The sequence below is a fragment of the Pungitius pungitius genome, chromosome 19 (assembly GCF_949316345.1).
Source record: "Pungitius pungitius chromosome 19, fPunPun2.1, whole genome shotgun sequence".
In the NCBI taxonomy this organism is placed as follows: domain Eukaryota; kingdom Metazoa; phylum Chordata; class Actinopteri; order Perciformes; family Gasterosteidae; genus Pungitius; species Pungitius pungitius.
Genome location: NC_084918.1, coordinates 8279629 through 8296433, shown reverse-complemented (window position 1 = coordinate 8296433; position 16805 = coordinate 8279629). Strand labels below are relative to the sequence as shown.

Below are 16805 nucleotides of genomic sequence, written 5' to 3'. Positions count from 1 at the left end.
AACACATGAGCCCCACACACACACGTCTGAGATATTTAACCTGGTCGAGTTGCATCACAGGGGGTTTAGGCGGCAGGTTTGAATAGAACGGGTCACTTCTCAGTTTCTAATGCATTTATTTTTATACTTTACCATACGATTGTGATGGAGAACCTTTGCTTTATACACAAATGTGTCCCGAGCATCCCTCAGAAAAAACAACAGTTGAAATCTAGGTGTGTTTATTTTATAAAGCAATTTATAAGAAAACAATGCAACGCAGCGTTAACTGTCCATTTGAGCAACGTCGAATGGAAACAGACTCTGCACACACACTGCCATTATCTGACTCATTATTACAAGCAAACAAATGAAGTGCTTTGTCATTAGATTGAGGCTAATGTGGTTGTTTTTTTATTTTTATTTCTGTACTAAGCAGTGTGTCTGCACACTAAGTGGCGCGTGTCATGCGCATGTGGGTCTAAATCTGTTGTCTGCAGCATGCAAAAGGCTGTAATTTGAACTGCGCGTGTGTGTGCGCATTTGTTCGAGGCGGCATGTCAGTGGTTTTGAAATGTGTACCTTGTGGATTTATGTGCGTGTGTGTCTATGTGTATGGGTTGTAATATTCGTGTAGTTTAATGATCAAACAGTAACCATTACTGCGTTGCAATTGACGTAAATGTTGTGCTGCACTGATATTGCATCCAGCCCCACTCTCCCCCTCCCTCGACACGTGCCCTTTGCAGAATGCACCCTATAGGTTAAGGCAACACGCCAACCTTTCAAGAAAATGGAAGAGGGAAAAAAATAATCGTTTCAGCAGGCAAGAAACAACTGTAAAGTGGAAAAAAATACAGCCGATTATTGTGTAATTGGGCCTGAAAGTAATCGTCTGCACCATCACAGAAAGTCTGTCTGCTCACCTTCACTCTGTTTATAGAAGGCGGAGTCGCTGCCACAGATGCTGCCATCGTTGTCGTTGCTTCCCTCGTGAACGCTGCTTTCTAAAGAAGGAAGGGGGAGGGAGGAAGACAAATTAGGTCTGAGGATGAAAGCCTTCCAACTGACGGCTGTCACAGAAATGAAATATTCAGCCCATATCATATCGGGATAATGTAACGGCATATTCTTTTACACTGTTGCCACAATCAGAGTGGGTTACAGTGTGCACAATGCCGCCAAACAAACCCCCCTTTCGTGCTCTTGTCAACTGTATTCCCAACGCCATTTTGTCAATTTTATGGTTTTGTTCTTGCTGCCTTTCCCTATTGTGCATAAAAAAAAAAACAGGATAAGAAATAAAGTGACAGTTGAAAGACAATGTTGATTCACTCTGCCTTTCAAGCTGATCACATACACGCTGTGCACATGGGCGTCACTGTGTAGTCGGTTTTCTTTATAGCTCTTCCAGGCCAGGCCTCTTGTGAGTTACTGCTAGATTTCTATGTTTTTTTTAAAACTCAGCAAAGTTACAGCAAAAGGACATTAATGTCATCCAAAGTGAAACATTTGTTTTCATAACTCGGAGACGGGTCAAATTACAGAGATGTGAAATCCCATGGAAGGTGAAGCAGTTTGCAGTATCTCCGCCCTTAAAAAAAACAGTATTCCCTTAGTGGCCCATTACCTCCTGTTAGACTCTCTCTGGTGGTTTGCATTAATTGTGTGGCTGCTCATGGTCCAGCTGTTTAAATGAAGGGCGTAAATGCACGTGCAGTTCATTAGGGAGACATACTGTCAGACAGAGCAGGCAGTGGAAGGTTTTGCCCGACAACCAAGGTTGAATATAACACCTGAATGAGTGCAGAAAGTCATCTTAGCTGCACACACTCCAGGATCACATTTCAGTTTCATCCCGTGACCACAGCACATCTTAAACATGGCTGCTCCAGATTAAAAAAAAGGATCACCCTGGCTCTAGTTCTCCCTCTGGTCCCTGCTTTAGCTCTTTTCTATCCGTACAGCGGAGCCAGACCAAACCCATCCCAAAGGCCTCGTTCCAAAACTATGGCACTTCCTGCTGACAAAACCCAACCACACTCTATGACTCCTGTCCTTGGCCGGTCTGGTCAACGTGGTCCTGCTGCTCCTCCTGTTGGACAGGCGGCCTTTGGCTGAATGCACAGACACGTTCGATGGGGGGGGGGGGGGGGGGGGGGGGGCGGTGTGAGTCGGCCTTTAAGCAGCCCGAGCCGCTCACCCATCTCTGCCATGGCGCACAGTAACACCCCCAGGAACACAGAGCAGTCCCTCTTCTATGCCACAGTGTTGCAATTAGGTGCCTTCTTGGGGATTAACACAAGCGTGCACCTACTAAAATACGGATGTTTTCCATAAAATAGCAATAATCATTTCCGATGGGGTTTAATGGGCCCAACATACGAATGTATCAATTCGGGCATAAACAACAACATCCAAATCAAATCCGCCTTGACAGCAGCAGTCACCCAGCCAGCTGTCAAACATGTCAAAGCCAGTCTCAGCGCACTGCCTGAAAAGCCAGCAATCACACACTCTCACATTACTTCACAGGGAACCTCCTCCTCCGGGAAACATCCCCCGAAGCGCCACGGCGCATCTCCATTCCCAGGCCCCACACCTCCCAGTCGCAAAGCACTGTGTAACAAGTCCCAGAACCATTACACGCTCCACCCGTCCTTCACTCGCACAGTTGTTTCACTCTGTTCGACAGAGCTGTTCTGTTCTCGCTTGGTTAGAGGTGAATTATAGGTCCCGGGAGTGTGCAAGGTGACAATAGGTGGGGAAAATTACCTGCGGCGGCTCGGGACAATGAAGACACAAAGGGAATGCTGTCAGAGAAAAGTGAGCCGCCTCACGAGACACACACACACACACACACACACACACACACACACACGCACAAATGTACAAAATAAGAAAGCTCCCGAGGATCCTTATCAGGTCAATTCATCGCATGTCGGCTGCAGCTCACTGATTACATTGCTACGTCAGCCTCTGTCACAACGGCCCGTCAGCAAAGTGGCCATCTGTGAAAAAACAGTGTCACCTGTCAGTCAAGCGGATGCACACTGCAGCAAGCAGCACTGTTTCCAGATTGTGTATCAGCTGGAAAACGAACTAAATGTAATTTTGTTACGTCTTTCGGTATGGACTCAACTGTGAATATAAATTCAGGAGTGGTGCCTGAAATATTGTGTGTGACAAGTAACGGAAGTATTGAGATACTTAAAGTTGCTAATACCAACATATTTTTTAATTTGTGCCAGATGCGGTATTTTAAGCACAACTCTAGCTCAAACATATCTAAGGTAACCGTGATCATTCCTTTATTTGTCATTCTTTTCACTCGTGCTTGCTGTTCGTCTATGAGTGATATACGACAAGGCAGCAGTGATACGATGACTAGTGTGACACCACAGAATGATGCCTTTGTCTTTAATTGGCCATAAAGGGCCCTGCTGCTTTGTTATTGCAGAGATGATGGAACGTCGGTGTGTGTGTGTCTGTCTCAGTCCAAAACTATCCTCCTCACTTCCAACTTGTGTGTGTTTTCTTTCCATGAACTTCATTCCGCCATTCAGGGTTGAGGAGGAGGAAGTGGCTCGATATTGGCATGGCAACAGCGGTGGTCTGTCTCTTCAAGGCTGTCTGAGTGACTGTGCACATGGGAATTATTTTCTTCTTCGAAAAAAAAATCCATCTAGATTTGTTTTTTATTGGACCATAATTTGACAAACAAAAAAAGTGGCTAAATATAGTGAGCTAGAGGGAATTATTTAAGATAATCCTATAAATATTCCTACTTCATCGTTTAAATATATGAAAGCCAGTAGACTAAAGAAAACTTACAGTAACAGTCTGAACTAAACATTATAAGAGCTTAACTATTTTAATGATGATTTAATCAATCATTTTCCATTTGATTGACCAGTGAGGAAACCTAAAAGGAAATCTGTGACACATTAAATATACTAAGCATCTTGCAATTGCAACTTTGCAGCCCTCAGTTCAGTCTGGGTGTAAAATTAGATCAATTAACGTAGAGCTGAAACATGTGGTGTTATTGACCACTTAATGCAAACTAAAGAGTAAAATCCTTTTCCAAATTGCACATTCAATGCCAGGATCAAGTTGGGTTAAATAGAGGGTCATAAAGAGAGAATATGTGGAGAAGCAGAAGGAGAACTAACACATGACTGTAGAAATAAATGAGCCAGTAAAGTTCCACTTAGAGCTAACGTTCCTGAAGTGCCAACAGCCGCAGCAGCAGGAGGAGGAGGAGGGACAGTCCAGACGGTTTACTTTCAATTACAACGCGACATCTGCCAGCACACATAAACAACGTCCTCAGAACAATGGCTCAACTGACAACATGTCTGTTCACATCAGGACAGGGGAGATAGTGGGGGGTAAACAAACAATGAATTCATTTCTTTGGATTGGGAGATGATCGTTTTACTCGCCTTGAGATGATGCCAATGCTAATTGAATCTGCCATAAAATGACAATAGGGTGTTTTAGGATGAAACTGCCCACTGCTAAAAAGAGGATTTATTTTAAATCCATAATAGAGTTCTTCCAAGTTGTTACAGGGGAGTGTGAGTGTGTGTGTGTGTGTGTGTGTGTGTGTGTGTGTGTGTTCGGAATATAATTGGTCCCAGGGCCAACACAGACTTCAAAGTTCAAATCCTGGAGGTGGAATGGGAACTGAACGAGCAAAAATGGTTTTAGTAATGAGCAATGGCTTTCATTATTTCATTTTTGCATGTTCATATTGAAAATACTGTCACCTGTGGCGAATGAAGGCCTTGGGATAGTCATTGTAATCTAGAGCATCAACCTAGGCAAGAACAATGCTGCAGAAAACCACCTAGAACGCAGCCTGCAGCAACTGAAAATGAAAAACTAAATATCAACCCAAAACAAACCACCACATGAAAGAGAAACATAAAATCAGAACGTAGCAAAGAGCTCATTACTGAGAGAACAATGTCGGACTGACTCTGCTTGCAGCACATGAATATATGTGGGATGTACACTGCGTTAAAAATAGCACCAAAATTAGCATTAAACAATAGCTGTTTCTCATATTAAATGCATTCTGTATACGACCTCACATATACCCCAAAAGATACAAAGTACCCCTGAGGACGATGAAGATGACTCAGATGTGATTGTAAACAAAAGCTTTGCAGACAAAGTCAGTTGTAGCGGCTAAAGGTCAGAGTTTTCAGTACATCCCATTTATTTGAAACGAGTGCAGGCCAGCTCAGTGTCACCAAGCTTTCTGCTTAAGGAACAAATACAACAGAGATGTGTAAAAAAGTGACACTTCACTTGAATCACATTGCAGTGTAGTTCTCTTCTAAGACGCTGTATAAAGCTTTCGATAAGTAAACTCTATAGAGGTCAAGAGGTCCGTGTGTTTGTTCACGCAGAGAACAGCACAAGAAACAAGGAGCCACTGAATTGGCCACAACTAACCTGCTGCACTATAGTTCAATGCTGAAAGTTTAGATGTTTTTGGTCAAGTAACTACTCATTTGTGCAGAAATGGATCGGCAGCATCGCAGGAATTCTCCAATAAAATCCTATTCTACGTTCTTTATTTAACCACAGCTATGAAAACATTGCTAGTTTTCATGGAAACCTTTGTGTTTCCTCTGCTTCAGTAGCTGCATCCAACAGCTGTATATTATCATGATTAAATACAGTATGAATGCATTGAAAAGGGGGTGAAGGATGAAAAATATTGAGTTGACTAAAATGAGTGTCAGTGTACTGAGAAGCAGTCGCATGTGCTATAAGCAAACCTGCAGAGGATAAAATCACTGGCACACCCGAAGAACATCGAACAAGAGGAGAAAAAAACCCCTGCAGGGGTCAAAGAGTACCTTTTTAATTATACAAATGTAATTCCACAATAAAAACAAAGAGAAAATAGGTTGTCTTGCTAGGTTATCGGGGGCAGAGCTGCAGTCTCTGCTGCCTCCAGTCGTTGAGACTCGATCCTACATTCACAAGGACATCGTCTCCTCCTTTGTCCTCCTACAGAAAAGACAACAGCAGCAGCAGCAGCAGAAAGCTTCAAAAGACTGAAGCGCTTCTCCTCTGCTTCTCCTCCTCTCGTACCACAGAGAACAGCATGTTTGAAGGTGATAATATGTGTCTCGAGTTACTGTCATATAACTGGATAGGTGGAAAGCCCCTCACAATCATTTGGAGAGAAGTGACAGCAACCAGAAAAAGGCAAGAGAAAAGTGGGACAGCAGTAATCCCCGATTCAAATGGAGGAGATTTAAGTGTCGAAAAATACATTTAAAGGGATGATTCCTGCTTTTGATGCGTCATAGAGGAGATTGCATTGCAATCGATGGACGATTTTATGATGGAACACCATTGAACCAGACTGGAGAGGAAAAGGAGGAGGAACTAAACCCACGCATTGATGTATAGAAAGATAGCAGAGCCGTTATCAATATTTGAAGTCTGCAAAGGAGCATGAGGGACGAGTAAGAAATGTTTGCACTAGTTCTACAGCAAACGTCTATGTGAGACAAACACCACTCTGGTAAATATAAAGTCAGCTACAAACAGGGGGAAACAGCTGGCTCCGAATCACAGGTAACAAAATATGCATACGTACACCATTTGAAACAGTTTTATTTTTTCCTTTAACCTTTTACTACAAAACTATAAATCTGCACCATCGTTTGTCGACACGTAGCGTTTAGTGCACTAAAGGCTACGAGTGTTTAGTGCTACAGTGTTTCATTAATGCATGAAGAGCAACCACAACCACTTCATTTCATTCTGTACAGGCGTCAAGGCATTAATTATGAATGGAATAGGTACTTGGACCCACTGATCCACCTACTGAGGTATGCTTGAAAAGGTTTAGAGAAGTGGAAATTTCAGCTGCTTAAGCAAACAAACGTATTGGATGGATGATTGGACCCTAAGGTGGTCACTGACATGCTCACATCCTGAAGAGAAAAAGCTGAATATATAGCGATGGGAGCGATGGTGGCGCATGGAGTAGAGAGGGTGTGCAAGGTTTGGCGGCTTGAACCCTGGCTGCCCCATGCGCCCTGTCGAAGTGTCCTTGAGCAAGACACCCAACCCCTAACTGCTCCCTGATGTAAAAGCCATGGGTTAAAAATGCAATGTAAGTCGCTTTGGATAGAAGCGGCAGCTAAATGACATGTAATGTAATATATATGTGTGTGTATAGATGACATTTGATATCTGTAACCGGTCACCCAGGAGCATTTCCCCCTTCCACCAAAGATGATGGACAGAACAAATCCCTCCCTACCTGCTATCTCAGTATAAGTTTGAAGTTCACACGTTCTCTCCGGGGACACGATAGATGTAAAACAGTCACATCTCTCTCACCCACCGTCATGTCAGCTGCCGTTTCACACTCAAACAGAAGGGATTTAACAAGAATAGGCCACTTGGTGATGATAAAAGAAATCAGCTTTGCTAGCACACGCATGGAGGGAGCCTATATGGTTAGCTAATGGTTTTCTATATGCACATAGAGGGAGAGGGCGAGTATTAAGTCTCTAGCAGAGCTTCTAAGCTACATACAAAAGACTCCTTTTCTCAGAGTAAATCAAGCAAAATGCTGCAACATTAGTGTTTTAATAAGCAATATCTTTATCTAATCAATTTTTCTTTCCAATCTTGTGCTGATTTACTTGCTAACGTAAAATTCCATTATATTCTGTTAAATTGAAAGCATCGATGTTCTGTCTTGACTTGACATCCAGTTACATTCTGCAAAAGAGGTTTTAATGAATAAATCAAAACCCAATCATATTTTTGACTCGTTTAGATCACAGTATGTCCATAATCATATGGCATGTCAGCCGGCCAGTTAGTGGGAGCGGCGTTTGTGAGTATTTGAGAATTGGAAGCAGTTTAATCTGTTGTGCTCATGCGAGCTGGGAGACCAGCAGCCGTGTCGCTTAATCCTTCCTCGTCCACCCGAGATGATGTAAGAGGAGGAGAGGAGAGTCCAATTCTGTCAGGTTCGTAAAACAGAGTAAACAAGAGGCAAATGTTAATCGGAATTTAGCGTAAAAACGTATGTGGTTCCTTTAGTTTTTGCTTTGTTACCCTGCAGAGAATTTTGATTTAATTCAATGGTTATCTTTACCATTTTCTCAGTTGTCCTTTTATCACTTGACCATTTCACTGATTTCTGTAACATCTTCCCTTTCAATGTCTTCAATTATATTATTCTTCACATGTTGTGTTTTCCTGTTTTCAATGCTGTCTGCTTAGAAAAGATCATTCTTGGGCCAATACCGATGTGAAACAAACGTACAAATGTTATTAGGATGAATACTTGTAATCTGACGAGCATATTTTTAGATTTCCAGTGAGCCAAATCTAGCTACTTTATCCCATAAAAACATGACAGATTTCACGAGCCGTCTGCAAAAAGTTGCGGCCATGCTGTATTCCTAAACATCCCCTCATCTCAACCTCATCCAGTGCTGCCTTGAATCTGACCTGATGCGTCCCCTCCAGGCTCCCTTCATCCATTTAATCCCATGTAACCAGGCTTTGACATGATGCCTTGTAGTCAGCAGCCGAGGCAGACCGATCACGTTACAGTAGGGTCAAAACAATGTTATCTGGAGCGCAGGAGGCCGGATGAAAGCTGCCCTGCTGCCGCCCTCCGCGGGAACAATTCACTAAGGGTGTAAAAGTGGCCCCGAGGCCCCGCGGGGCTCAACTGACAGGACGGGTCCGCAGGGCATCTCCCCCGTAGCCTGTCTCCATCATCACTGACACACACCTGCACACACCGGCTGTCCCTTCCTCTCGAATGCAAGATCAGAGGAGAATGTTTTCTCAAATAAATGTCACCACATTTCGGATTAAATGTAAAGGGTGAAGAGAGGTAAAAACACCGGTTTCCACTCAACAACAGGCCACCCTCAACATAACACTGAGAGGAAACAGAATGATTGAAACAAATGGAGTGATCATTTTTTCAAAGCAAGTCACGTTTGCTCGTCTGTGTCTTTCCTTACGATCCAGAACGTTGCCTCTAGAACGGAGCCGCTGGAGGAAGTTACAATACGTCTCTGGCCAAACCGCCGCTTCACACAACGTGACACAACGTTGCACAGAAGGGGACCGAAGGCTGCTCTTAAATCAAAAGGATGCAGACCGTCATGATTAAAAGATGGAAAAAGAAAATGGCAACATTACAAGAATCGTGCATGTCTGATTAGAAGGTATGAGAGAGGGGTTACCTGGGAGATCAGAGAGCGCTCCTCTCTCTATAATGTGCTTTCTATACAGGGTCTTCAAAACCTTGGCGCTGCCGAACCTCTTGAAGCGACTCTTCACGTTGTTGTAATACCATTCAAGAGACTGTGTCCTTAAAACCCTGCAGACGGGAGAGAAAAAAGGATGGGAGGAGGGAAGAAAGAAAAGATGATTTAAAGTCAAAACGAACAGATTGCAAAGAGACTGGCGGGAATGTGATCTCGTTTTAATAACACCAGGATTAAAACTTTCACTTCAAGCCAGACTTCTATTAAAATCTGCTTAAGTTAGGTGTCTTTCGTTACTGAAGTGAAGATAACATGGGACCGTTGAATAGAGAAGGATTTTTTTTAAGAATAAAAGTAAATTAAAAATGAATAAGGATGCGGTTTTGTATTATTTTTCGTCATGGTTTGTGTTTGAGTACAATATTTAAATCTCTTAGATTAAATCTTAGATTTGAAGCAAACCATTTATTAAGTCCTCTCTCGCTCTCTCTCTGTGTGTGTGTGTGATGGCTGTATTAAAGATATGAAAAGTATTTTTTTAATACAGAGGTTTTCAGTTGTGAGGTCACAATCTTTTCCAGGCTTTTCCTCATTCCACGTTGAACGGCTGGTCGGCCTACGAGCCAGACCTCGGGACTCAGCAGATCATTATGTAATCAGTAATTCTAAACGGAGAGGGTTATGAAAAGCCCTCGGAAAAGCGCCCCCCCCCTCTGCGCCGGCGTTTCGTCGGATTGCGTGAATCTCGGCCAACTTTGCGTTTAATCCCGCGGTGCCTCCTGCTCTGCTCTTGCTTTTTTTCACACCAGTGTCTCACACACAAAGGAGAGGCAAAACAAACAACACATGGACAGATTTACTGTGTGCAGAGACAAAACCACACACAATTTATTTACGCGCTATTCAATTCCATGTACAGTGTCTCACTGCTTTTTAAAAGATGAGTTGCAAGTAAACACAATTTTTTTAATGATTCGATACTGTATCCATGAAAGAAACCTTTGGAGTGTGTTACATATATATGTAATATGATGATATAGATATACATATCCATTATGATGAACATGTACACTGTGGTTTACTTTAAGTTAATCACACATGCAAGTTGATGCTTGTGTTCAACATGAAGTGAACAGGGTGAAAATAGCCATGCTAATAAAGGGACCCTGATGGCCCCTGAGGCACCGTGGGCTGCAACATCCATTCCACCCCCCCAATGCTTCTCAACCTCCCTCCTTCGTCTCCTCTCTTTCTCTTTCTCGGTGGATTTATTACCCTCAGCCTGTGTCAGCTGGGCTGCTCAATGGACCTCAGCTTCTTAATTTCATGCCACGGGTCATCCCAGTCTAGTTATTCTAATGGTGTCCGGCCGAGCTCCAGTGAAGAGGATGAATCTGGAAGAGCGAGTCCAAGGGGATGGGAGGCAGACATGCAAATAGATTCCACCTGAAACGAGCTGGAGCAACGAGGAGCGAAGAAAGAACTGCAAAAGATAGAAGAGGGCTGCAAGTAGATGGTGGAGGTGCCAAGATCAGCCAAAAGGACAACGTTTCAAGCTGGGATCCTAAGTCCCAACAAATAAGTGTAAATTAATCAGATGTCGGTTTTTCGTGTTCGAGTCATATAGTATACCAATATGAAAACATTGCGTGTCTTTATGTGTAGCAATACAATCAATGTGAATATACTTGTATTTGGGTTTAATTAAATATCTATTCGATAATGAATGAATAAGGAACCCAAGGCAATCCTTGTGTTGTGTGCAGCAGTGTAAAATGTCCAGAGAAATGTTGATTTTAGCATATTAAATTCAAAGTAAATGCAAATGTCAGCTCAAGCATCTGCTCGCTTCTGTGCCAGCTACAAAAAGTTGTTGAAAATAGCCAAGCGTTCCCTTTCAGAGAAAAAGAAGAGGGATTTAGGCCAGTGGGAGAGGCGTCTCAATGAATGAAGCATGACATTGCTTCCCTAGACTGATCTGATCTGAAAAAGATACAAAGACGGGAGGAGGAGAGTGTAGTGGATAAGCAAAAGGCTTTCAAGCAAGAGCCGCACTGCTGCGTGAGCTTTTGCAAGACACATTTCATAATGAGGCCGGGAGATTCCCCGATGCTCGGCTGTGGCATGAATAAGTAAGAGGGATTCCTGCCGATGGTCTCCTGACGCTGGGTTTACCCTCCCTCCATCATCACGTTGCCTTGACTGCTGAAACCAGCGAGGAGACGCCCAGCCTCTACTCCTCTCTCCAGTCATTTTGCCCTCCATACATCATAAGATCAATTTGCACATTTAATATGGGTCTAAATAAAATATAGAAGACATTATGTAGATGTGGAGTAAAAAGTATCTGGCTTTGCTGAGTTTCCACCTCCCCTGGCGAAGGAAAGCATTAGCATAATTGACTTTCCAAGCCTTCTAATGAATTAGTTCAGCTTCTGTTGAGGCTGCAGTGGAGAAGGGAGCAAAGGGAGAAGAAAGACAAATAGGGTTGACTTTAACACAACATTAAATAGAGTCTTTTGAAGACTTGCAGTGGCGGATATTAGAAGTAAACAAGACAAAGTGTCATTGTTCTCAGCTCTAAGTGCCTGATGTTCCGGAAGCAAAATCCCCCAAGTTGCAGGGTCTTAAAAAAAAAAATGTATGTGGGATTTTGAAAGAAAAAGCCAAAAATGTAGGTTTGCTGAATAAGAATTATTGGGACTCTACACATAACACTAATGACCGACACCACCATTTGGATCGAAAGGCAAGATCCCCCTTACTCTTTGCAATATTTACAGCGGTTAACTGCTGAAAAGCACACCAGATTCTCATCAAACCTGGGAACAGACATTTTAACCCGTTGGTATAATTAAAAACAGCATCAGTTTAGCAACAGGCAGGAAAACAACTCTCTCACAGCAGTGGTCCTGTACATAACCTTTGCAGGAAGCAGCTGGAATGCTGATCCCCTGCATGCACCTCTGTGATTGACATTCAGACGGAGAGAAATGGCTGAATATTAAAAACACCTCATCCTGCATACTGAGGAGTTTTTTTTCTGCCTCTTCTCTTACTTTCTACCTTCTCATCGTGTAGGTAATGCATGCAAATGGTGCGTGGCGTTCATTTTGATGATTTCAAATAAGACAAGTGGTTTTCATTTTAGAGGCTGTGTGCTCTTACAGTGAAATGCCATAGAAGTACGCTCTATGCGTTTCTGTTTTTCCATTATAGTCGAGCGGTTGGAAAACTCTCCCGTGCACAGCAGAGGGTCGTTAAATCAACAGACTGGAGACACATTTGCAGGACACATAGCGGCTTAAGTTTGGACATTTCTGTGCACATAGCTGCACAGCATCTGAAGTGGGGGGCTGCTGCTGCAGGTCGACGGCAGGCTTTTCAGCGTCACTTACCTGTGGCTTTAGAAAGTCTAAATATAGGAGCGTCACAGCTGCAGGAAAGGGTAAGGCAATTTACTCTGCCTTCCTCCGCCAGCTCCTTCTTTCCTGACCCAAAGCTGTCAACTACTCCCCCCCACTCTCTCCATCTTCTCCCCCACGTCTCCCCACCTCTGCATCAGCCGGCTCTTTCATCAGAAGTCCACCACACAGGGTGTTACGATCAAAGTTCAACGTTTACAGTGTTTGTATTGCCGCAATGAGAATACAAGACTTGCTTACAGTAAGACTGCAGCCAATTGTATTCTAATTCTACGTCTTTTTAATTCATGATTTGACTTAATTCAAGATGTGAAATCTGAGATGTTTCATGTGTCCATGGGTCTAAAGTGGTCCGTCTCAATTAACAAGCTGCAATTTTCAGTGTGTTACTCTATAGAATATAACATAATTGCATTTGAGTGGCTGCGGCATGGACCATCATTTGTCTCCAATAAGAGCTGCCAGTCAGCTGCACATTTGGGTCATTTTAGCAGCAAGGTCTGTTCAAAACGATATCGCATATAGGTCACTTTGAAACACTCCACAGTCCAAATCATACTCTCAATGAAATGAGTGAGCGGCACCAGCAGGTTTTCCCAATCTGCAGTTTATTTGAATATACCTTTTTGTGCTGTATATAGAGCACACGGGAAAGTGAGAAAAATCTTTCCTCAGCCTCCTGCTTCTGCCCAGCCAGGGCACCACATGGGATTTTAAGGGGAGCACGCAGAGAGGCAAAGCTCTGCAGCAGCCCAGCAATGTGGAAAATCTAGCGACAGAATAGACTGCGGTTACGCTTTCCACCACTCAAGCCTCCCCCCCCCCCCAGCTGGCTATTCTGTGCGGATAAGGAAAACTGCTGCTCCCTGCATCCTTTATCCGAGGCAATTGTGCAGAGCGAAAATCATGAAGAGCCGCTAAGACAACGAGATGAAATCGCCTGCAAATGTCTCTAATCAAAATGAATTTGTTAAACGACTTATGAAAACTACAAAGCCCACGATGGTAATTAAATCTCTTAAGTCAGGTGGCCTCACTGACGTTTTGTAGGTTTATTTTTTTCCAGGTCACTGCAGGAGTGGACACGGGTTTGATCCTCTTAACACCTCGTACAGGAAAAAAAAAATAGGCTGAAATAACAGGATTTCAGAGATTACACAAATGCGCAGGAAAGCTTTTTTTTTAAGGATTATTAATATTTTTCTTGCACCACATACATGCTGGTAGGCGTCCCTAGAAGAAAGGGACTTGTTGTTGTATTCACACTGTTATCACAGGATCAGCCATCTGAACTGGCAGGCGTCAGCTATAGATACACTCTATCGAATAAGAGCGCATTGGATTGGAGTCCAAAAAGTCAATAACGTGATTTAAACCCCAGACATTGTGCACAAAAAAGAAAAAGGAATTGCATCCTGATGCTGCCAGAGCCCAATGTGCCCAAGTGTCACTATTATCAGCCTGTTAGAGAGCAGAGGAAACCAGGCTGACAGCACCAGACTACACATGCTGCTGTCACCTGTGAGACGGGAGAGAGGAGCAATGGAGGGGAAAGAGAGGCCAGAGGGGGGGGGGGGGGGGGGGGGGGAGTGATATACAATCAAAGGAGGACGAAATGGCACAATGAGCATGTTAAGATAAAAGGTCACTGCTTTGACTGCATCATGGAGGCATATGAGGGCATTCATTACATGGGATCTATTTTTAGATATCTCTTTTCAAAGCAGAGCCACCATCGTTGTAATACACGTGAATCGATCTTTAGTGGGGAATAAGGGGAAGCAGGTAGGCCATATTTAGCGGCAGTGTGTTTTGAGTGGATATGTGTGTGTCTGATAAGCCACGTTGCTATGAAAGAGGTTTTTTTTTCTTCCCTCAGCAGAAAAGGGCTTACAGAAGCTCCCAACATTAATCATCTACCATACTATCTACGTAACAAAGGTATTTAATTAAAATAATATGAATGCCATTTACAGAAGTTTATCTCTGATAATGAATTTAATTTAAAAAGCTCCAACAAGCGTTTTACATTTTACAGTTTGTACTCGTGTCTGTATGTTTTTTCTTCTTTAAATCCCCCCTGTGTTTCAGTGACCTCAGGCCACATCCTCCACTCTCCTAAGTGAATTTCTTTGGAGGAAAGGCAGCCAAAAAAACAGGCCGATAAGGTCAGCCAGTTCACTGCACCTCCACCAATTAGGATGCCTTGAATGCCGTGTTCCTCAAACAAGCCTCTGGCTGCACTCACCCCGCGTGCAGTTCCCCATCAAGTTAAGTCGCACAACACCAAGCAAAAAAACAGAAATTGCCGGGAACAGGAGCCTTTTCTCACAGCTTTCTTAGTCTCACTGTATATCTGCTGTCTGATGTTCTGAATACACCCCCCAATTCCCTGACAATTGGTGTTGAGAATGAAAATATGCAGGGAAAGCATATGCATATGTATTTCCTTTTGAATAACTGGAGAAAAACAACAGCTGGACAAAAACACATATTTCCTTTCATGAACATTACTTAGAGGATTTGCAACAAACAAAAGTAAAGTTGAAGGACTGCGTCTCATCTCCTAACGGATGGGATTCTGCGCAACGCCTCAGATCCTCTTTTGCCATTTCAGCGTGAAACTTTTTCTCTCCTTCAAGTCGCTGCTAATGGGCATCTTTTTGTTTCCTCAGAAAAGCTCACCGAGCTCCAGCCTCGAGCTCCTTTGTGTTTTCTGGAGCTCGTGTCGACCCACCTCAAAGACTTTGTGCTCTTTGGTCTCGGCCTCGCATCTGGTGGAGAGCTCAACAAGCTTCTCCTGCTGGCAGGCAATGTGCTGCCCAGACACCCTGGAGGTGAGCCTTCAACACCTCCACCCGAGGTGCCTGGAGCCTTGTTCTCCGCCTAACTGACTGGGCTCCAGCTGCTGGACTCGCTTATTGGAGCCACAGGCTGGCATGCTTCAGGATTAAGGTCATGGTTCAGCCATATTTTCCTCTCACCCATCGAAATGTCTGAAGTGAATGGTTTTTTTCTGCCATTACAGTTGTTGCAAAGCTGCTGGTGTAAAAAGTGTTTCCTTCATGTTGAGTTCCGGGTCTTTAGTTTTTCTATTAGCGGTTATGAAGCTTCCCCGAAAAGCTTGGGAGCAAATTTAGTTTATTTACATCTTCACTTTCCCGCCTCCCCCTGGCGATGATTTGAAAGAGAAACAGACAGCTTGAAATCTGCAACAATCCCCTTGACCTTTTTTTTGACATCATATAAATTGGATGCATTCGAACGTCGCTTCGCTAGCATCTTGTGGTGTCTGCTCGCGTCTTTAATTGAAGACCATCCAGCTCAGAAATTCAAATGTCTCGTTTCCAAGGCTGGCGCCACCTGACATGAGGATGTTAGTTTAGTAAATTAGACCACAAAAGCTGCATCGCTCTCAGATTGTTCGCAGGTTATCGCTCTGCTCGGATATATTTTCCTTCTGCCACCATCCTAACGTCTGACATGGCGTCTTTGTCGGGCTGCAGACACACGTGACCCCCGACTTGAGCCACACGCTCGCCGGTGGAGAGCAAACAACGCTGTACCGCCTCAGTCTGCTAGACGGGGCGTGGGAGACGGATGGCGATGAATCATTGATGCCTGGCACGCAGATCACAAACAAACCCACAAGAGCACCCACACACACACACACACTCAGACGCACAGAGGTAACCTCTCTCTCTCACACGCATCCGTCCTTTGTGCATTTACAGCGTGGTGTTTTTTCTCAGTGCCATCCCTGGTTTTGCTGTGACAAAGACAGATGGGGGATTGAGAGGGGAATGGCTCAGCAAAGGGAAAGGATAAATCTCCCTCTGCCCTTTACTTTGGTCTGAAATAACATTGATAGCTACTTTTGGCCCTTTGTCCATCTTAGAGTTTTGTAACCATCCCTTTTTTTAAATCCCCTTTATCTCCCTTATCTGTCACTTCTTTCACATCTCTTAGTCTTTTTATCCGATCAAAACCTGGTATCTATCTTATATTATCTGGCGAGAGAGATCACAGCAGCAAAGGGTTTTTGACATTCAGGAGAAAAATGTGACACACTTTTAAAAGGTCAGCAACAGAGCGTGCTTGAAATGATTCTGTT

At 43.6% G+C, this 16805-nt stretch overlaps 1 protein-coding gene across 3 annotated transcripts in view; it reads right to left on the bottom strand.

Moving 5' to 3' along the window:
* The window catches only part of myripb (myosin VIIA and Rab interacting protein b), a 79569-nt gene that overhangs the window by 14089 nt on the left and 48675 nt on the right, over positions 1 to 16805 (bottom strand). For all 3 annotated transcript variants that reach the window (XM_062559227.1, XM_062559228.1, XM_062559229.1), the window contains exons 4-5: positions 9243 to 9379; positions 906 to 986 (exon numbers count right to left, since the gene is read on the bottom strand). In XM_062559227.1, coding sequence (XP_062415211.1) covers positions 906 to 986; positions 9243 to 9379 — 218 coding nt within the window. The remainder of the gene's footprint in view (positions 1 to 905; positions 987 to 9242; positions 9380 to 16805) is intronic.